This window comes from Dendropsophus ebraccatus, chromosome 1, assembly GCF_027789765.1.
Source record: "Dendropsophus ebraccatus isolate aDenEbr1 chromosome 1, aDenEbr1.pat, whole genome shotgun sequence".
In the NCBI taxonomy this organism is placed as follows: domain Eukaryota; kingdom Metazoa; phylum Chordata; class Amphibia; order Anura; family Hylidae; genus Dendropsophus; species Dendropsophus ebraccatus.
The window spans coordinates 94,388,657-94,410,723 of record NC_091454.1 but is presented as its reverse complement, the minus strand read 5'-3'; the positions used below and the strand labels follow the sequence as shown (position 1 = coordinate 94,410,723).

At 43.7% G+C, this 22,067-nt stretch overlaps 1 protein-coding gene across 5 annotated transcripts in view; it reads left to right on the top strand.

The window, feature by feature from the left end:
- Window positions 1-22,067, top strand: part of OSBPL8 (oxysterol binding protein like 8) — a 171,619-nt gene that overhangs the window by 46,700 nt on the left and 102,852 nt on the right. For all 5 annotated transcript variants that reach the window (XM_069975413.1, XM_069975431.1, XM_069975405.1 and 2 more), the window contains one exon: window positions 12,638-12,674. In XM_069975413.1, the coding sequence (XP_069831514.1) occupies window positions 12,638-12,674 (37 nt within the window). Of the gene's footprint in view, window positions 1-12,637; window positions 12,675-22,067 lie in introns of those variants that run through there.

Below are 22,067 nucleotides of genomic sequence, written 5' to 3'. Positions count from 1 at the left end.
CAACCTCTTTGGGAGGCGGGCCGAACCGCTCCAGCCGTCCCTCATGCCGGCCCCCCTCTGCCCCATCATCAGCTGCTCATCTGCGATTGGCTGAGCACAGTTATGCCACAGTTGACCCTAATTGCGGACAAATTTTAAATCCCATTAGTTTCTATGTGTACACGTCCGCAATTTTTGCTAGTGTCCTAGTGCTGACCATATTTACGGCAATGAAACACCAATAGTAATCCCTGGGATCCATATTTTTTGCGAACGTTACAGACATTACCTCTGTAACATCTGCAAAAAAAAACATATCTCCCAAAATATACAGACATGTGAAGGAAGCCTTAAAAAAGGCCTGGAAAATTGTATTGAAGGGGACTAGAAAAAGATGATTGATGATCCTTAGACTGCTTTCACATGGCAATGTTTGGTCGGTATTTGGCATTTTTAAAGACCCCTGCACACTGTGTAAAAGAGGCTTGTCATTCTGCCTGTCCTATTGCGCCTCTGCTCTCTGCTCAAAGAATGAACATTGTAATTGTTTGAGCGGAGAGCAGAGGCGCAAGAGAAATCCAATTGAAGAAATAGGACAGGCAGAATGACAAGCGGACCCCACTTGTAAATGACACCTCTTTTACTTAGTGTCAGAATGAGATGTGGGTCTAGAACGCACATGTTTCTGTGTGTTCCACAGTTGGTTTTTGATAAGAATGCTCATGGAAAATACTGACCCAAATCTTGGCTGGGTTTATGTAATAGTGCAAAGCAAAACCACACGTTATTGGTCATGCATTTCACACTGAGAAATTGCACAAACCTAGTAATAGTAATGATCATTATGATCTTTCACAATGACGTGTTGTGAAAGGAAACGATCACCAGGGTTTTGCACACCAGCCTGCTGGCATGGTCTTGTAGTGCTCGTGATTCTGATTGCTCTGCTATCTCTGTGTTTGAGATCTGAACTGAGCGGAAGTAACTCAGCATGGCCACTACATTTCAGTATCAGATCGGTGGGGGTTTGATTTCCAGCACCTACACTGTTTAACTGACAAGTATTCAAATAGCAAGTACAAGTGCATCTCAATAAATTAAAATATCATCAAAAAGTTTTTTTTGTTTTTTTTTTTCAAGTAACTTAAAGGGGTTATGCAGCCTTAGAAAAACATGGCCACTTTCTTCCAGAGACATCTTGACTCTGGGACTGAAGACAAGAGTTGTGTTGTCTCTCAAAGAAAGTGGTCATTTTTTTAAGGCTGGATAACCCCTCTATTATATAGAGTTGATAGAAACAGGATACACTTTTTTTCCCTTGTGCTTATTTAGCCTTTATTTTATTTATGTCCTTTTGGCGCTTACCCTTGTTTTGGCATGTGTCAATGACTGCCTTCTGGACATCTGCTAAGTCAGCATTCTTCCCCATGATTGTGTCGCCTACTGAACCAGACTAATGGTGCGTTTACACAGAGAGATTTATCTGACAGATTTTTAAAGCCAAAGCTAGGAATGGATTTAAAAAGAGGATAGATCCCAGTCTTTCCTTTATGACCCGTTCCCTGTTTATAGTGTGTTCCTGACTTTGGCTTCAAAGGCCATTATGGATCTATTGGTTTTCCTTGTCTGTAAGCCATAGTCGTCAACATTAACAGAAATAAACACTAGAAAAAGTTCTCTCTGTTTGTTATGACTCTACATAATATAGGGGTTTCACTTTTTCAGTTAAATTACTGAAAAATGTTACTCTTTGATGATACAGTATTTTCTTGAGTTGTACTTGTAGATTGCAGCGATGACAAACTGAATTTTCCACTGTATTTTCTGTGTCTGTAGTTTACCATGTGTAACAGCTGTCAAGCGAGAATCATTACATTTTCCATTTCCGAAAAGGTTTCCTGTGGAGAGCTTCCTTTTGCTGTTGGACTTTAGTTTTTTTTTATCCAAGACGGAAATTGTCATTTTCTCAAATCAAAGTAAACTGTGCATTCGTCTTAATGTATTACAGAGGTTTTGGACTTTGTGTGTGATTTTTGTAACCTTTGCTATGCTGGATAACTACCCATCCATCCATCCATCCATCCATCCATCGAATATCCATCACCTAAAATGAAAGCTCTGCCTTCTCCTTTTTTGGGTTAAAACGAATCTATTAGCTGCAATTTAATGGAGACACATGGCACTTATTTTATATATCTATCTGTGCTTCCAAACCATAGGAAAATGCTTTTATTTAAAGGGGTTGGCTCAGTGTACAGTATTAGTAAGTGGGTTCACTGTATGTACTGATAGCAGCTGCCTGTGCACCTTGTTGAGCTAAAATTAGGCTCCCCTCCTCTAGGCTGTGCTGTCCTGCTCTGTGGTGTCTCAATCTATAAGATGGCCAAATTGAGGAGGATGTGACTATGCCCCCCAGTGTCTTCCATAGACATATACAGGCTCAGTAGTGGACACTGGGGGGTGGGGCAAAGTCATATGCTCTTCCGTGTCGGCCATCTTAATGACAAACGCCACAGAGCAGGACAGCACAGCCTGGAGGAGGAGAGTCTGATATTAGGTCTATGAGGTACACAGGGAGCTGCTGTCAGTAAGTGTACTCACTGTATATACTAATACTGTACACTGAACAATTTTACTGTAAAGTGGCCAACCCCTTTAAAGTTCAGACAATCTGACAGCACATCTCCGAGGTTCACCTTTTAAACCATATTCGTACAGGACCTCTGCTTCATTATAATTTGAGCCACACAGTGAGGAAACTGAATATAAACTCCTTGGAGACCGCCTTCTAGGCTCTGTCTTTGAAATAGAGCAAACAACATTATGCTGCATCTCAGAAATAATGCAAATTACCATATTACAGTTTATGGCACATCCTGAAATTGGAAGTACTTTTTAACAGCTTATATTTTAGTACTCTGCGTTCTACTATCCGGGTGAGCACGATAAGAAACCCATATTACAGCCGTGGTTTATCCTCTCCCCTGGTAATAGTTTAATTTCTGTTCACAGCCATTGAACCATGATGTGTTGTGCTGCCCGAGCTAATGTCTAACCGTAATATCAGTTGACGATTGAACAGTTGTCTGTTGCGGTCTCCTATGGATAGGACATTTGTTCTTCCAGCAAAAATGCACACCTTCATTTAAACTCTGCAGGTAATCTATGTGTCTGCGGGGAGGTTGATGAATGGAATAATATTGTAGTTTGGGTATGTATGTGAACAAATGCTAACCTGTGCAAAATATTTCTCTAGATAGAATGACCTATACTATATATATGCATTTTTAACAAGGCTGTATGTGTTGTGTGGTTTATGCTGCTTCTCTGCTGCACCATATTTTTTTAAAGGGGTTGTGTCCTGAAGAAAGATAGTCTATAGTGATGCATTATGGTAAATGTAAGGCTGGGTTCACACTCATCTGGCGACATCTCCTTCCGGTGCAGTAGCAAAGTGCCAGAGAAAAGTGGATTTTTGAGCTAATCCCATTCATTTGAATGGCACAGTTGAAAGTATCTGGAGATTAACTTGTGCCACCGGATTGCCAGACAAGCTGTACAGTGGAAAGTATCTTGCAGCGTCCTGCTGTGCAGTCTAAAAAACAAACAAACCACAGGACACCTGATGACAACTGATGCATTTTTGTTTTTGTAAAAGAAGGCTGCCCTATGAATGTTAACCCAGCCTAACAAATATACAAGCATTTTTTAAAAATGTATCCTTTTAGGGTAAAAACACACACACACCGTATACGCAGTAGATATGCAGCAGATTTGATGGTGCAGATTTGATTCTGTGTTCAGTTATTTACATCAAATCTGCGTATCGCAGCAGAAAATTCACTGCGATGCGGTGTGTGTGTTAGCACACTAAGGGTACAAACACACACGGCATATACGCTGCGTATTTACTGCTGAGATACGCAGCAGATTAGATCTAAATAACTGAACACAGCATCAAATCTGCTGCGTATCTGCTGCGTATACGGTGTGTGTGTGTTTTTGTACCCTTAAGAGATATAGACTCACTAATACCCCATGTGCTGCTTTGTCTGATAACCTGTTGCCTTGGCTCTGGCCTGCCAGGCATCCATTATCTTGGGTCACTCATGCTCAGTTCAATCCCAGCCACCTGATCTGTTCTATTACTACTGGCTGTTAGTTCAGTTAGGTAGAAAGTGTCTGCACTGTTGCATGGCAATAGCAGGGTCATAGTTCAGAGAGGAGACCGGGAATTATTTGTAGATACATAGGGAAAAAACGTACATGTGTGTGTGTTGGGGGGGGGGGGGGTGGAAGAGTGTGGTGCGAACAGTAGAGGTGTTCAGGAAACAGCAATTTGGACAGGAAGTGGCAGCCCATGCAAAGTTACAGAGCAGGGTTGCCAAATCAACCTAAAAATTGTGTACCCAGAGCTTCATGAACTGGCTTTCAAGCAGCTGTCAAGCACATCCCCTCTGACTGTGTTTACTACCCCACCCTCTCCCCACCTTTCTAGTGAGAGCAGCACAGATGGCAAAAATGCAATTGTGCAAAAAACTATGCAAATATTTGCCGTCTGCATCGCCCACGTAACATTGTAAATCGTAAATAATTTCTATTGATTTGGTTTGTACTATGGTCTTGTAATCATATCAGCCCAATTGGTTATGGTTGCCTGGATCACTGTATAAAGCTCCTGTGCAGCTCACAGCACATACCCTCCCTGTCACTCATCTCCGCTGACCGCGGTGACTACACACAGGTGGGGAGACGCCTCTGTCTGCCATGCGCCCAGGAAATAAAACTTCTTTGTCTGCCGTGCAAAGCTTCTGCTGCAGCTGTGGCTGTACAGGAGCTTTATACAGTGCTTAAGGGAACCATATCGGCCCAATAGGGCTGATTGGTTCCCTTTAAAGACAGTGTCAAGGATTAGAAAAGCATGAATGCTTTTCCTCCAGAAACAGCCCTACCCCTGTGAACCAATGTGGCGCTGGTTTTCAGTTATGATTTTTTAATGCAGTATTAATAATATATGTAGTATATATGTAGTGTTTATTTTTTTATTATATAACTTTCTAGGAATCTAGGATTTAATAGATGAAATTATAGATTTTTTTGTATGCAACTTTTTTCCCAATAGATTTTGCCACCAAAGCCTAATACAAATGAAACCTTACATACAATGATTTACTTAGCCAAACAAGTGTTAGATTGCATACCCTATTTATAGGCCTCATGTTGTAAGTCAGCACAAGGCGACCGTCAAGTGGACATTCTGCTCATTTCTGTCATTCTTGGCCAAAAGCTAAATATTGCCTCACCTTAATGTTATTATCAGACTCTATTATATTTGTTGGGCTGCTCATCATACATTATACTTCATTTGTTTCTAAGCAACCAGAGTTAAATCTCTTCATGACATTACATCTACATCCTATATCCTTTTAGCTTGTTTGATTTACAGACACAAAATGTCCCAGTGTAATCAAATGAGAAGAACTACAAACAGTTGTGCGAGGCAATCAAATCAAGCAAAAAAAGACACATGACAGTATGCTCTGTGTGCGGGATCTATATATACTTTACTGGCTACTGAAGGATAAAAATGCTAGGCAGTATATTTTTTAACACCATTGATCATGTAGGCAATTACAAGCATGATTTTCATAACAGGAAGCCATCAGCAGGTTCCTGCAAATGATATCTCCCTCACCTTTCCAGCACCGATCTTCTTTTCTTTGTCAGTTTGGTCCCACCATTTTCAAGAACCTTAATCAAAAGGAAATAGGAAATGAGCCCGTTAGAAGCATTGAGGGTATTCCTCAGTCCCCCAGTGCACCGTTTGGCCCGCCTGACGCCTTATTCGGTCACGCCTACCTAACAACCGGCCTCCTTATATATAATTAAATATGGATAGGTAGGTGAGACGCAAGGAGATATCCGCAGTTACCAGTTTGCATAAACCTGCTGATAGTTCCCCTTTAAGGAACTAACAGCAGGTTAGACGAATCTAACCTGATATGTCCCTATTGCACAGTAGACACAGAGGAGGAAGGTACCTTTTGGTGCAGTTAGTCGTGCTCTCCACAGTCCGGTGAGACTGTTAGGAGCACTGTCCACCCCCAGCTGGCCCGCTCCATTTATTATCATTAGAAAGGGGCAGATCGGTGCTATGGGGGGCAGGCTGTGCTCCTTTTGTGTGCCCCAGTGCTCCTATCGGTCTCACCTGACCATGGAGCACACAAGTAACTGAGATATGTGTGTTCTCAACAAGTGGATGTGACAAAGCTGGAAAGAGGCTAATGCTTAAACTGCAACTTGGTGCCCCAGCTATCTAATCTAAATTTGTGGCTAAGCAATTTTTCTGTGCATTAGGCCGGGTTCACACTATGTTTTTGCAATCCGTTTTTTCAGCAGTTTTTTGCAAAAAACGGATGGAAAAATGGATGCATGTGTGTGCATGCATTTTGATCCGTTTTTCCATTGAATTCCATTTTAAAAAAATGTATGTTTAAAAAAAAAAAAGGATCCTTTTTTTTAAATAATGGAATTCAATGGAAAAACGGATCAAAATGGATGCACACACATACATTAGTTTTTTCCATCTATTTTTTTTTGCAAAAAAAAAAAAAAAAAACGGATTGCAAAAACGTAGTGTGAACCCAGCTTAGAAGTGTCAGTCTTGATAAATGTTGTCTGTTTGGCCTCATGTATAGATAGTATTTTAGAAACATGTGACCTTGTTGTCTATAGGAACCAAAGGTCAGAGCTCATGTTTAAAGGTTGCTTAGAGAATGACTGTTAGCTATGATGATTTTCTCTAAGGCAGTTGTCATTGTCACAATCTGCTACAAGAATTAGTTCATGCAACTCAAGGCTACCAAAGGTAATACCTGCTGCCATCCAGACATTTAATATGTGAGACATTTGAGGTAGAGTTTGTGCTGTTAGCTTCCATGTCTTCAAACCACATAGGTTTAAAAATGCTAGTTTCACATTGATGTTGTTCGAGGAGATGAAGGATGAAGATGTACAACAGATAAACAGGAAGTGTGAGGTTGATTTCTGTGGTTTCCACCTTGTCTCCAGATATTTATGTTTGAAGCTTTCTCTGGACTATAACATTGATTTTGTAGTCAATGGTCGTCTTCTCCAGTGACATTGGTTGGGCAACACTGTACACTCACTTAGGGAAGTGGGTGGTTCTACGAGAGCTGGGATATATATATCTAATATGTAGATTATAAGGATGTATTTTGTTTGAAGAATATGTATTATGTTAGGAAATGTTACAAATCTGAGAAAAGGTGTTTTCTTTTAGGTTAGGTTTTTTTTTAGTTAGGTTGTATGTTTTAATTCATTCTAGGGAAATAGACATGGAGTTTGTCAGTTCCACTTGTGTTTCCTAGTAATAAACCAATTGCCCCGTCACAGTCGTACAGCATAACACATTCTCTATTATTGTGCTGTAAGCTTTTTCCCTGCAGAGGAGGAGAGATTTGTACTTGTTGAGATGGTCTGTGACTGTGACCTCTAGGTGGAGAACATACTTGACCCCTGTAGCCAGTACACGTATCGGGTTACAGAAAGCACCTGAGGAGTATCCCAGCATGGTTAGTTTGCTTGTGGTTTGAGCTGGACATATTCTCCTATCAGTGAAGAAATCCGCTTCAGCCTTTCCTGATTATGTCTGTACCTTATTCACACTCTGGGGGAGTGTAATGCAAAGCTTTATTCTACTTGTCTTTGCATCCACTCCCAAAGTTGACTTCATAATACTCATGTAAAACTCTTCAGTGTGTGAATTGTATTATGTAAATGATCTTACCTAGTTTAAGGTTCATTTATTTCTTAGGCCAGTTTCATACAAGCCTATTACATGCACATTTTTATGTGTCTACAGCGGTCTGAGCTGACCCAAGGTCAGACTGGGACTTACATCCATAATACAGATGCAAAAATATGCATCTAATACGTTTATGTGAAACTTACCTTTGTGTTGTACTTCAAATTAGCGGATGTGAAGCTCAACGGGTACAGCAGTATACACAGTATAATAAATGTTGGAGAAGTTTCCTTGCTTTTAGTTTTTTTGGGCCCACAATTTACTTTTTCATTCTTTTGCTTCCAGACATGAAGCCTTGTTATATACATCAAGCACATCACTTTTATACACTGCTTTATCTGTAAGGGAGGAGCATACCTCTGTTCTGTGCTGTAATGGGTAACCAGTATTACCGGCTTTGAATGATAACATGAAGTGACAACAGAAAGCCTTAGGGAAACTGCGGGGAAAAAAAATAATCTTCCTTGTTGTGTAATGTAGAGTACTTCTAGCTATCCTAGTTATGTTCTACATTGCATATTTGCTGCTCATTACGGAGAATATTGAATTATTTCTGCAATTGCCAATAAAAGTAAACACAATAGTTTTTTTTCTGATTTGTAATTTCAAATTTTAATTTTTTTATATTAGAGGTTTATATTATATCATTCTAATGGGTTTTGCAGGACTGCACTATTGGTGGCCTCTCCCCTTTCACATTTAAAGGCTATGTTCAAAATGGCGTTATTTGCCATTAGATGACTGCTATTCAATAAAACGTGCCGACACACATTATAGTAAAGCAGTGCATTTGCTAATGCTGGACTGGACAAGCATGATTTGCAATTCCAATTAGAAAATTTCAGCTGGCGACCGGTTATTGCACTCAGCTCTGCTCATATATTCAGCAGCATTTACAGACAGTAGAGACAGTTGAAACGCAAGCTTTTAGAGAGAGCACATACCAACAGTCAGGTCATAGCTATTATGCTTTTTTGTTTGTTTATTTTTTTCCAGCAACCTTATTTATCACCAAACACAATTGTAGAAGGCCAACCTTTCTGAATGCCAACAGGGGGTGCAGTTTTGTTACTACATATGGGTCCGGATTTATTTTTCTTCTAAAATAACTGTTTGGTACTGCTGTGTGGTTGGCACCACTTTATAGTACAATTGTCTAAAATGAAGAATTATTATAGAGCAGTGCTTATCTGTGTCCAGAATTAACTTGATCCTTTGACTTCTGCAGTTGAACTGGCAGAATTGACCCCCAGGGGGCTACCTTGTTTTCTGTGTTACTCCACATAACCCTGGACCACCCCCAATGTATTGTATACAATGCACAAAAAACACATAGACTTGGTCACACTTAAAGGGAAACATACAAACGTGTTGATAGGTACCTGTAGAGAAAGACGAGCAGATTGCAGCGCTGTTGGGGTTCAACAACATTATCTGAACCTGAATAGTCTGCGATTGATTCTGAATTTATGCCGTACTACAGAGCCCTGGAAAGCATGGATACAGGCACAGGCCGTATGGGTAATGTTGCCGAGCCCCAACATTTTGACATGTTTGCACAACATCCTCTAATTTCCTGCCTCTGTACCCACTTGCATCCTACTACCCCATTTGACTAAATAAAGAGGAGACTGGCCTGGACTTACCTGGGCTTTTATAGCACTGTGCAGCACTCATGGGCTCTTTAGCACAATTTAACAAAAATGTTAAAAAAGGCTTCTATCTCGTCAGTGGGAATGGCTATGGAGATAAAAATAAATAAATACAGTATGCCCAGAATCTAGCCAAAGGCTTAATTACACCCCTATTTTCCTGCTGACAGGTCTGCATTAAAGCTTTCAGGTGTATTGCCATTGTTTAATAGGTTGGAAATTTCTATTAATGGGAACATATCTCTGATATATAGGTGTATGTTCACAGAAGGCCATTTAATGTTTTTGGAAAAAGTCTGATTAAATTCATTCTTAGGTGGCACACGCTTACTGTTCAATTTCTGTTCAATAGTAATAAAATAAAGCAATAGACCTAGGTCATTCTATGTCCAAAGCACAAACATCTCTTCCTTTTTGAGACTGCTTACATTTCATATAGACGTAAAATTGATTCCAGATGTGCAGCCTGATCTCTCCCCATGGGAGACCAGGTCTATTTCTGTTCTAAAAGTGCAGTTTACTAACCTTTCCTTTTTGGGAAAAATATTTGCTGCTTCCAGGGCCTCTGTATAAATAGGGGTTTATCTGTCTATGCAAGCTCTCAGCCCAATATCTAATAAAGCCAGTAATGGAACGTGACACTAATTTACAGTCATTCTGATTTAGGGTAAAATGGCATAGATGTTAGCAACTCTCTATAATTCTGCATCTATTTAGCAATTGAAGGGGTTGGCCACTTTATAGTAAAATTGCTCTGTGTACAGTATTAGTAAGTGTACTCACTGCACTTACTGACATCAGCTCACTGTGTACCTCATAGAGCTAAAATCAGACTCCCATCCTCCAGGCTGAGCTGCCCTGCTCTGTGGTGATTCTGTCCATAAGATGGCTGACATGGAAGAGAATGTGACCATGCCCCATCCCCAGTGTCTTCCATAGGCATATACAGGCTCAGTAGTGGTGACTGGGGGCTGGGCATGGTCACGGTCACATGCTCCTTTATGTCAGCCATCTTATGGACAGACTCACCACAAAGCAGGACACTGCAGACTGGAGGAGGTGAGTCTAACTGTACCCCTGTGAGGTACACAGAGCTGCTTTAAGTGCAGTGAGTACACTTACTAATAGTGTACACTACACTTTGTTTTACTATAAAGTGCTCAACGCCTTTAAAATTTTAAATAACTTGAAATGCTTATTTCTGGAAATAGAAGTCTTTTTGAGCTGTCCCCTTAGCCAAAATGTTTTATTATATTTCTTCTTTCTAGATTATCTTGTTCTATTGCTAAATGTCTTAAGGCTCTATTCAAAGTACATTTGAATTTCCTGTTAGCGGTACACATTGGGAGGCTTTCCTGAAGTGTCCTTTCAATGCAAGGCTTTGCATTGAAATAGTAGTTGAAAAAGGTAAAGGATGGCATATAAATTATACATGGTTATACAGAGTTAGATTCTTCATTGCAGTTTTGACATTCAATTTTTGAATCACAACGCCAAGAATGAGTAGTTATAATGGTTTGCCCTTATAAGAGACCATTTGTATTTTTAGCAGTGTATAATTTACTGGTTACTGCTGTTAAGCCAGTGATGTTGGTAGCCAAGCCAAGAGAAACAATATAAAAATACAATATCAAGAACCTGTACAATGGGTGGCTTATTGCCACCACAGTGCACTCTCTTCCCATATGCATTAACATAATCTCAAACTCTTTTCTATAGAACCCCCTTTCCTCTATAAGACCCTGAAATGAAGCTATTTGAAGAATTGTAGGGGGGGATTTAGCAATGATTTTTGTATAGGCTTTGGTGAAAAGTTGTCAAGTGTGTAAAATTGTTTTTTCTTTTTCTGTGTTTTGTACGAATATCTACACTAGTTTCGTGGTGAAAGCATTGCTAAATTCTCCCCAAAGTGTGTATTGCTGTCACTTCTTTCGGCCATGTGATTGAGATCTGTTGAAAGATATTTTTAAACCAGTCTCAACTATATTGTTGTTTCTGATTAGCATCACTGATGACAATCTGCAACGAACGTTGATGGGCCTTGGCACTCCTTTTGAGCTTCACGTGAAACAATGTTTTCAGTGTGAGCAATAGAGATGAGCGAATCTTGAGCATGCTCGAGTCCATCCGAACCCGATCATTCTGCCTTTGATGAGCAGTGGCTGCTGAAGTTGGATAAAGCCCTAAGGTTGTCTGGAAAACATGGATACAGCCAATGACTATATCCATGTTTTCCACATAGCCTTAGGGCTTTATCCAACTTCAGCAGCCACCGCCAATCAAATGCCGAACGATCGGGTTCGGATGGACTCGAGCATGCTCGAGGTCTGCTTATCTGTAGAGTGCACTTTTGTAACCCCAATATTGATTTTTTTTTTTTTTAAGGCCTGTAGCACTGTATTCAACTTTATCTGTTAGTCCCTGGACTTTTTAAATGTACACAGGCTTTACTGTCCCTATGTGGGTCCATGGGGGGCTAGGGTGAACCCCCACTGATCAGCTACTTAGCACCAATCCTGTGAATGGGTGAAAACCACTGATTCTAAGCCAACATTTTAACAGTACGTATATCCTTCTTTTTTTTTTAAACATGTTTGAGGCTTTAAAGGTCTGAGATTCTTACTTGTGAAAACAGATTGGGTTTAGTTGTGTGCAGCTCTTAATCAGATCTCTCTTGAAAGTACATTAAGATTTCTAGTAATTATGGCTCTTAAATGAAAAATATGCTTGCAGTACAATAAATATTTGCTGCCTGTAATGACTTCGTATATATCAAATTAATTAAAACAGGCCGTCTGCATTGTGCTATGTAATAATCCAGAGCCTGCATTTACCTTGACCTGTCAGAATGAAAATGTATGCCTTCTAGTGTAGGTTTCTTCCATTAGCAAAAATACTATTTCAACCTTTCTGGCAATACAGACCTTTCGTGATACATTGATTTTTGTAGTTCAACTTGCATTGCTGTAGGCTTTAACCTATGAATGCATGCAATATGCACAGTGTAATGTATGTTTAACCCAGTGAAGTAGTGTGCATTCATATCTGAGCACGAGCTAACATCATGTCTTTCCTCTCTCCCTCTCTCTTTTCTCCTGGCGTGGATGTATGCATCATCTTGCTTTCCCTTGATGCTGGAATACTACTCTGGTTCCTTCTATCACCCATTCCTGAACAGCATCAATGTGAGATCAAAGACTCCCATGGGTCAGCACGTAAGTAACTACACATTTATTTATCTCTTTATTCATTTATGCACTTTATCCTTTTTTAATAGTACATTTATAACAGTCTGAGCCTAAAGTAAACTGGCATTGATCCATCACTTCTGTAGAGCCCATTGTGCTTAGACTTAAAGGGTTTTCATTATTTTTGTTATTGTTATCATGCTGTAAAACAAGGCTGTACTTACCAGAAATCCAGGTCCAGTCTCCTGAAGGCAAATTTTCTGACTTGTGCTGGTTGAAAAACCAGACTAAACACAGGAAGTCTGACAGTACAGAGAGTCACGGCTCAATGTGTCCATCAATCACATGACTACATTCTCTTTGTAAGCGCTCAGAGTCAGAAAACAGTAAGTGCCGCGTTTTCCATGATAACTTAAAAAATTTAATGTAAATTGCAAACTTGATCTATATCACATTTACTGTTGTTTTAGATTGTGAAAGTTATAACGACCATGACACTTTTTAAAGCATTGTGAAATTGAATGTCAGATCATGTTCAGGAACTTTTGTGTCCTCTACAACTGATGTAAGCCACCTGAAGAAGAAATGACACATTTACATGGATTTGAATCCGTTCATAACTTTTCAGTTATTTAGCTGTTACGAAACAAATACAATATTGCCTTCCTTACAGGGAGGAAAAAACTCATCACAGCCAGCCTAAAATAGAGTGGTATCAGCCGACGAGTGAGCACATGCTTGCTTGCTTGCTTGCTTGTTGATCGTAGTTTTTCAACATGCCAAAAATCATAGGCTGATTAAAGCAGAGGCACAATTATCGAGCCATACTCCGAACCAGGAATAAGATGGAAATCTATGTATGGGACCATAATTCAAATGGAAAATCATAAATGAGACTACAAATGAGATATTGAGGTATGCTGTAGATCAATAATAAAAGGGGAAAACCATGCTTGGTACCGGGAATGAGTTGGGGAGCCGTGCTTGGGAAGAGTAACAAGATGGTCTTATTGGTAACTGGGATGCAATGCTTGAGACAAGAAATAAGAGAGCATACATACAGTAATTCGACACGCAAGAAATGCTTTTTTGGCTTATTCAACATCAATTGTATTTTTTTGTTTTACACCGCATTAAATATAAAGTTAAAATTGAGACCACTTAACCCTTTAACCCTTAGAGGACCGGCCAATTTCAATTGAGTTTTCGTTTTTTCCTCCTTGTGCTTAAAAGGCCATAGCACTTGCATTTTTTCACCTAGAAACCCACATGAGCCCTTATTGTTTGCGCCACTAATTGTGCTTAGCAATGACAGACTGAATTTTTTTCATAAAGTACACTGCGAAACCAGGAAAAAATTCAAAGTGTGGTGAAATTGAAAAAGAAACACACATTTCTTTTATTTGTTTTTTTTTTTAGTTTTTACGCCGTTCGCCCAGGGGGTAAAACTGACATTGTTCCTCAAGTCGTTACAATTACAACGATATGTAACATGTATAACTTTCATTGTATCTGATGGCCTGTAAAAAATTCAAACCATTGTTAACAAATATATGTTCCTAAAAATCGCTCTAGTCCCAGGCTTATAGCACTTTTATAGGGCTGTCTCAGCTGTTATTTTTTGGGCCATGATGTGTTCTTTCTATCGGTACCTTGATTGCGCATATGCGACTTTTTGATCGCTTTTTATTACAATTTTTCTGAATTTGATGCGACCAAAAATGCGCAATTTTGCATTTGGGATTTTTTGCGCTTGCGCCGTTTACCGTGCAAGATCAGGAATGTGATTAATTAATAGTTTGGGCGATTACGCACGCAGTGATACCAAACATGTTTGTTTATTTCTTTATTTCTTTTTATTTATAACATGGGAAAAGGGGGGTGATTCAAACTTTTATTAGGGGAGGGGGCTTTTTATTAATAACAACACTATACTTTTACACTTATACTAGAAGCTCCCCTGGGGGACTTCTAGTATAAGTGCACTGATCTCTCATAGATATGCAGCATAGATCAATGAGATAGGCACATAGATTGCTTCTGGCTGCTGCAGCCGGAAGCAGTCGAGTGCCGAGCCGGGATCAGCGCCATTACAGCACTGTCCTCGGACGGGGTAAGAAGTGTGGATCGCTCCTCCGGGACAACATCCCGGAGGAGCGATCCTCCCCACTAGACACCAGGGAACGGCTGCATCAAGTAATCGGATGCAGCTGTTAACTTTGACAGCTGCATTCGATTACTGTATTAGCGGGCACGGCGATCGGACCGTGCCCGCTAATAGCTGCGGTCCCGGGCTACGAGCGGCACCCGGGAGCGCGACGGTTCAGAGCGCGCCCCCTCTCTGAACGCATGGAGTCGCCTAGTGGTTAAGGACAGAGCCCAAAATGGCCTTAAGGACTGCGCCAATTTTTCAGTTTTGTGTTTGTTTTTTCCTCCTTGCCTATAACTATAGCTAACTAAGAGCTATAACTCTTTTATTTTTCCATCTACAGAGCCATGTGATGGCTTGTTTATTTTAGGAACAGGTGTACTTTGTAGTGGTGCCCTTCAATCCACCAAAAATGAATGATGGAACTAGGGCTGGGCGATATGCCGCAAAAATACCGATACCGTTTCTGGCGTTGGTTAACCGACCTCAACTCGGCCAGGACGGTATCTGCGGTATTTTTGTATTTTTATCTCCTGGTCTGAGCTGTCCAACCTGTCAGAGCGTTTCCCCCCGCTGCAGTCCCGGCTTGTCAGTATCTCCCCCCCCTGTCAGAGAGTCCTCCAACCAACACGCGCGGCCCGGCGTAAGCAGTATCAGAGCGGGAGGTGGAGGAGCAGCAGTTATGAGAATGTCTGAGTACCCCATCCTCCTTCACCCGGCCCGTCCAAATGCCCCCTCCCCCATCAGTCCCGTCCCGTGTGAGTGCCCCCCCCCTTCTCCGCATCAGTCCTGTCCCATGTGAGCGCCGTCCTGTGTGAGCGCCCCCCCCCCCCCATCTGTCCTGTCCTGTGTGAGCGCCCGTCCCGTCCAAGCGCTGTCCGGTGTGTGAGCGCCCCCCCCCCCTCTGCATCAGTACCGTCCCACACACACGACCGCTGCACCTGTTGTCCTGTGTGTGCAGGGATGAGGGCAGGTCATAGCAAGACATGGAGGAGCAGCATTTGGGGGGCTGCTGTACTATAGTTCCATCAGTATCAGTAACAGTACAGGGCTGCAGCCTAGGAGGAATGAATGGGCTGCAGCAGGCAAGATGCCACACACAGTAATGTCTCCTATAAGTTATGTGTGTGGGCATCCTTCCTGCTGCCACCCATTTATTCCTCCTAGGCTACAGCCCTGTACTTCCCATACCCCCATCCCTATGTGCCCCCTATATAGTAATAAACCCCTAATCGTCCCCCCTATAATCATACACCCCTATCCGCCATCCATCCCTATGTGTCCCCTATATAGTAATAAACCCCTAATCGTCCCCCCTATAGTCATACACCCTAAACCACCATCCATCCCTATGTGCCTCCTATATAGTAATAATCCCCTAATTGTCCCCTCTATAGTCATACACCCCTATCCACCATCCATCCCTATGTGCCCCCTATATAGTCATACACCCCGAACCCCCCCACCTGTTTAATCATACACCCCTATCAGCCCCCCGTTTGGCATGGCAAGTGGGTATGGTTTGCAAAAGGGGTGTGTCATAATTATCGTTCAATTATCGTTATCGCAGCTACAACCGCGATAAACCGCGATATTGATTTAGGCCAATATCGCCAAGCCCTAGATGGAACCCCCAAAATATCATTTATGGGGTGAATTTGGGACAAAAAAAATGCAATTCCACAATTTTTATTAAATTTTTATCTTTATTCTATAGGTCAGTCTGAGTACAGCGATATGCATGTTTACATTGCTTTTCTAATCTATTACTATTTTAATCAACAGTAAAACGGCCCTATTGTTACTCCTATAGCGCTTTTATTTTTTTTTACCTATGGGGCTGTATGGGGTGTCAGTTTTTGCGCCACAATCTCTAGTTTTTATTAGTACCATATATGTGTAGATTGGATGCATTGATCACGGTTTATTAATTTTTTATATATATAAAATGTAATGAAAAAATCTGCAATTCTGGCGGTTTTTACAATCTTTTATTCACGCCGCTTATCATGCGGTGGTAATATTGTTTTATTTTAATAGAGCGGCCCATTACGCACCTTACGACATATAATATGTTTATTTTATTAGTTTTGTGTGTTTTACTTAAGCCACAAGCAGCGTGCAACCTGCAGTGTGAACAGTCTCATAGATGTGCTGCCATCAGCTACCTCCTGTTGGCTTGCACTCCACCCATGTCCCAAGGCTTCTATAAAAGAGATTATTTGGCTCCTATCTGCCCAGTTGTAGGCTTATTCAGCCCAGGAGAGGCCATTGCTACTGTGAAAATGCTAGAGTAGGGACCATGTCTCTGAGGACACCTTAACATTGGCGACACGGTACACTCTGATCAAGTAGTTTGCTAAGATCCTCACTTTTTACTATTTATAGGGCAGGTGTTTATTGTGTGTACACTGAAAGGAGTATATACGGTAAGCCCAGGGGCGTAGCTAAAGGCTGATGGGCTCTGGTGCAAAATGTTAGCTTGGGGCCCCCCCATCTCACCCGATCAGGCAAAGTCATATCTAACGTTATATCCAATTACTCTAATGTGCCACCATGTTCTAATGCACTGCCACTGCCTCCACCTCATGTACTGCACTACTGCCCCCTATAATTAATGGACTGTACTGTGTCATTGTCTAATCATTGTATTCCAATCTTTGACTCTCCAGCTGAAAAACTACAACTCTCATCATAAACTGCCAGTTGGAAACGATGGGGGTTGTAGTGCTGCAACCTGAAGAGCCACATGCTGCAAAACTACAACTCCCATAATAAACTGTCAGCAGGGCACGATGAAGTTTGAACTTCTGCAACCTGGAGAAGTCACCTGATATCACCTGCAGTCCTATGTAACACCACAGATAACAGTGATATCCCTCTGAGTACAGATAATGTAGTAGTCACCTGCAGTCCTATGTTACACCACATAACACAGTGGTATCTCTGAGTACAGATAATGTAGTAGTCACCTGCAGTCCTATGTAACAGCACAGATAACACAGTGATATCTCTGAGTACAGATAATGTAGATGTCACCTGCAGTCCTATGTAACACCACAGATAACACAGTGATATCTCTGAGTACAGATAATGTAGTAGCTGTCACCTCGGGGCACCCCTACTAAATGATGATCTACAAAATAAGAAAAGTGTCATACAATGACTCACAGGTGATGTCTTCTTTGATCTGAGGCGTCACTTTCCCTTTTCCTCTCCATCCGGCCCAAACCTCCATGATGATTTCTTCCAGATACGTTTCATCTTTTCAGAACCTGCGAGACAAACAATTTAGGCTCCGCACATTTCTAGCAACTTCCTTCCCTTTCTCCCTCCTGTAGGCTCCCAAAGTAACTGCGCTGTTTGGTGTTATGTGCAGTAAAGCGAGTAGGAATGTGGGATGCCCCCTGTATGTAGGATCCACTGCTGTGCCACCTGTATGTAGGATTCCCTGCTGTGCCCCCATGAGCTAATAATTCCCCCAGAGGTGCCCCCATGAGCTAATAATTTCCCCAGAGATGCCCCCATGAGCTAAAAATGCCCCCAGAGGTGCCCCCATGAGCTAAAAATGCCCCCAGAGGTGCCCCCATGAGCTAATAATTCCCCCAGAGGTGCCCCCATGAGCTAATAATGCCCCCAGAGGTGCCCCCATGAGCTAATAATTCCCCCAGAGGTGCCCCCATGAGCTAATAATGCCCCCAGAGGTGCCCCCATGAGCTAATAATGCCCCCAGAGGTGCCCCCATGAGCTAATAATGCCCCCAGAGGTGCCCCCATGAGCTAATAATGCCCCCAGAGGTGCCCCCATGAGCTAATAATGCCCCCAGAGGTGCCCCCATGAGCTAATAATGCCCCCAGAGGTGCCCCCATGAGCTAATAATGCCCCCAGAGGTGCCCCCATGAGCTAATAATGCCCCCAGAGGTGCCCCCATGAGCTAATAATGCCCCCAGAGGTGCCCCCATGAGCTAATAATGCCCCCAGAGGTGCCCCCAATGAACTAATAATGCCCCCCAGAGGTGCCCTCCTATGAACTAATAATGCCCCCAGAGGTGCCCCCATGAACTAATAATACCCCCAGAGGTGCCCCCATGAACTAATAATGCCCCCAGAGGTGCCCCCATATACTAATAATGCCCTCAGAGGTGCCCCCCATGAACTAATAATGCCCCCAGAGGTGCCCCTAAAAAAATAAACATCATACTCATCTAATTCGCGCTGTGTGGCTGCAGGCAGCAGCTCTTCCTCCTCTTCGGGCTCCATCTTGCGAGCCGCAGGGACGGGACTTCCGGCAGGCGTGATGATGTCACATCATCACGCCTGCCGGAGAGGTCACGTCCCGGCGTCCCATAGGCTGCTGGTATGAAGTGCCGGCAGCCTATGGGAGGGAATACAGGAGGAGGACGCTGACAGGTCCTGCTCCTGTATTCTGATCGCTTTAATGTTCTGGCCACTCACTGTGCGGGCGGAACATCAAAGCGATTTCTGCATCCCGAGAGGCTGCGCTGCCGCAGCTTCTCTGGATGCTCAGAGACAAGTGGCAAGGGGGGCCGTGCGGGCCCCCCTAGGGTAGGGGCCCGGTCGCCATGGCGACCGCTGCGACACCTATAGCTACGCCACTGGGTAAGCCCTTGCACGTGTGGCCTTCTGTTTTTTTGCTTATAGCAGCTGGTCCTCACCTGCTATGAAGCGAGCTCAGCTTGCACTATAGCGCGGCCCCCCGGCAGGGTGTACATGTACGCCCTGATGCATTAAAGGGGAACTCCGGATAAGAAAAACCTGTTTTCTATTAAAAGTACATTAAAAGTTATATAGATGTGTCTATACAATGTATTACTGTATCTGTACGGTTCTGCCACACTGGTAGCTTATAGAAATCCAGGAAGTGAAAAGAAATGGCCCCTGTGCCAATCCACATTGTCTCCTGCTCCCACTGCTATCCCCCCCCAGGAGACAAATCTTACATGCCTCTGTCTCACATTGTGAGTGTTTGCTGATGATGCATACAGGGGGCAGGGCGTGATCTCATAGGAGGCTTGGCTGGATCCCCCAACCCCTGAGTGATCCACCATCTCTGATCGAACAGAAGCAGCTGCTGCACTAATTTTACTGATTGTAATGGTTGGGGGCTGTGAAGATCACATGAGGGAAAGCATTGCATTCTGGGAAATGCCAAACCAGGAAGAACAGAAACACAAAACAGAGGAACCCCCCCCCCCCCCCCCCCCCCAAACAAATGGATTTTTGATAGTTTCGAAACTGGAATAGACAGGTAAGTAATGCGTTATGCTTCTGCAGAAGTTTCCTTTTTTTTTAAACCTCTACCTGGTGTTCCCCTTTAAGTGACAGGCGGTGGGGGTGTACATGTACGCCCTCCGTCCTTAAAGGGGTACTCCCCCCAAGAGCTAAAAAAAAATGAAATGCTCCCAAACCTAGCTGGTCTTACTCACCAAGTCCCCCTGAGTATTTTGAGACGTCTCCCATCTTTCTAGCTGCTGCCGTTCCTGAGTTACAAGTTTTTCCAAAAGCCAATCTATATCCAAGATAGGAAACTACATTTCCCATCATGCAATGCTTCTGCCTGATGGTGAAGTAGCAGAGCTGAGACAATGAAGGAGATGATGACAGTGTAGCAGAGCTGAGATGGCGGTGTCGGTGTAGCAAAGCTGAGTTGGAAGAGACGTTGTAGCAGAGCTGAGTTGGGGATGACAGTGTAGCAGAGCTGAGTTGGGAATGACAGTGTAGCAGAGCTGAGTTGGGAATGACAGTGTAGCAGAGCCAAGTTGGGAATGACAGTGTAGCGGAGCCGAGTTGGGAATGACAGTGTAGCGGAGCCGAGTTGGGGATGACAGTGTAGCGGAGCCGAGTTGGGGATGACAGTGTAGCGGAGCCGAGTTGGGGATGACAGTGTAGCGGAGCCGAGTTGGGGGTGACATTGTAGCGGAGCCGAGTTGGGGGTGACATTGTAGCGGAGCCGAGTTGGGGATGACGGCGTAGCGGAGCCGAGTTGGGGGTGACGGCGTAGCGGAGCCGAGTTGGGGGTGACGGCGTAGCGGAGCCGAGTTGGGGGTGACGGCGTAGCGGAGCCGAGTTGGGGGTGACGGCGTAGCGGAGCCGAGTTGGGGGTGACGGCGTGGCGGAGCCGAGTTGGGGGTGACGGCGTGGCGGAGCCGAGTTGGGGGGGACGGCGTAGCGGAGCCGAGTTGGGGGGGGGGCGGCGTAGCGGAGCCGAGTTGGGGGGGACGGCGTAGCGGAGCCGAGTTGGGGGGGACGGCGTAGCGGAGCCGAGTTGGGGGGGACGGCGTAGCGGAGCCGAGTTGGGGGGGACGGCGTAGCGGAGCCGAGTTGGGGGGGGACGGCGTAGCGGAGCCGAGTTGGGGGGGACGGCGTAGCGGAGCCGAGTTGGGGGGGGACGGCGTAGCGGAGCCGAGTTGGGGGGGGACGGCGTAGCGGAGCCGAGTTGGGGGGGACGGCGTAGCAGAGCCGAATTGGGGGGGACGGCGTAGCAGAGCCGAGTTGGGGGGGACGGCGTAGCAGAGCCGAGTTGGGGGGGACGGCGTAGCTTGCCGCGGGTGAGTGAGGGATGCCAGGGTGATGAGGTGGGGGGGCGGTCGGTTGTGGGTCGGGGGGCTGTGTGCTGCGGGTGAGTGCTGGACGGTGCACCGGGAGGCTCTGGACACAGGGGGTGGGCTCTGGTCTGGGGGTGACCGGGTGGCTACTGTTAGAGAGGGATGCAGTCACAGCTGCGCTGATCACTGTCTCCCTCTGTAACAGCAGCCACCCCATCAGTGTTCTCAGTCACTTCACTGTGCTGGGACTGAAGACACGTGATGCCGACACGGAGGGTGGGGGCCAGGAGCAGGGAGCGTGTCGGAGTGGACTGAGAGCTGATGATTCTATGCAATCCGTGGGGGTGAATGCAGCTGGATAACAGCAAAATTGTGCAGAATCCATAATAACTGTTTATTGGAAAGATGGAAAGCCACGGGTGGGAAACGTATTAATGCAAAAATAATTTTGGGGGGAATACCCCTTTAAGGGGTTAAAGACCATTTTTAAATAAATAATTTTGCAGCAAGTGGTATACAACTATGTCTGCTTATTAAAGAGAAAATAAAACCAGTACAGGAGTGTTTAAAGCCAAGCCTCACTTTCCACTTGTTCATCAGCTGGCCAGTATCCTTATGTTATCACAAGTACAATTGTCATCATGTTCATATCATTTTTACATCACATAGAAGGTTCTTGTAATGTATATGCTAATATAGAAGGAG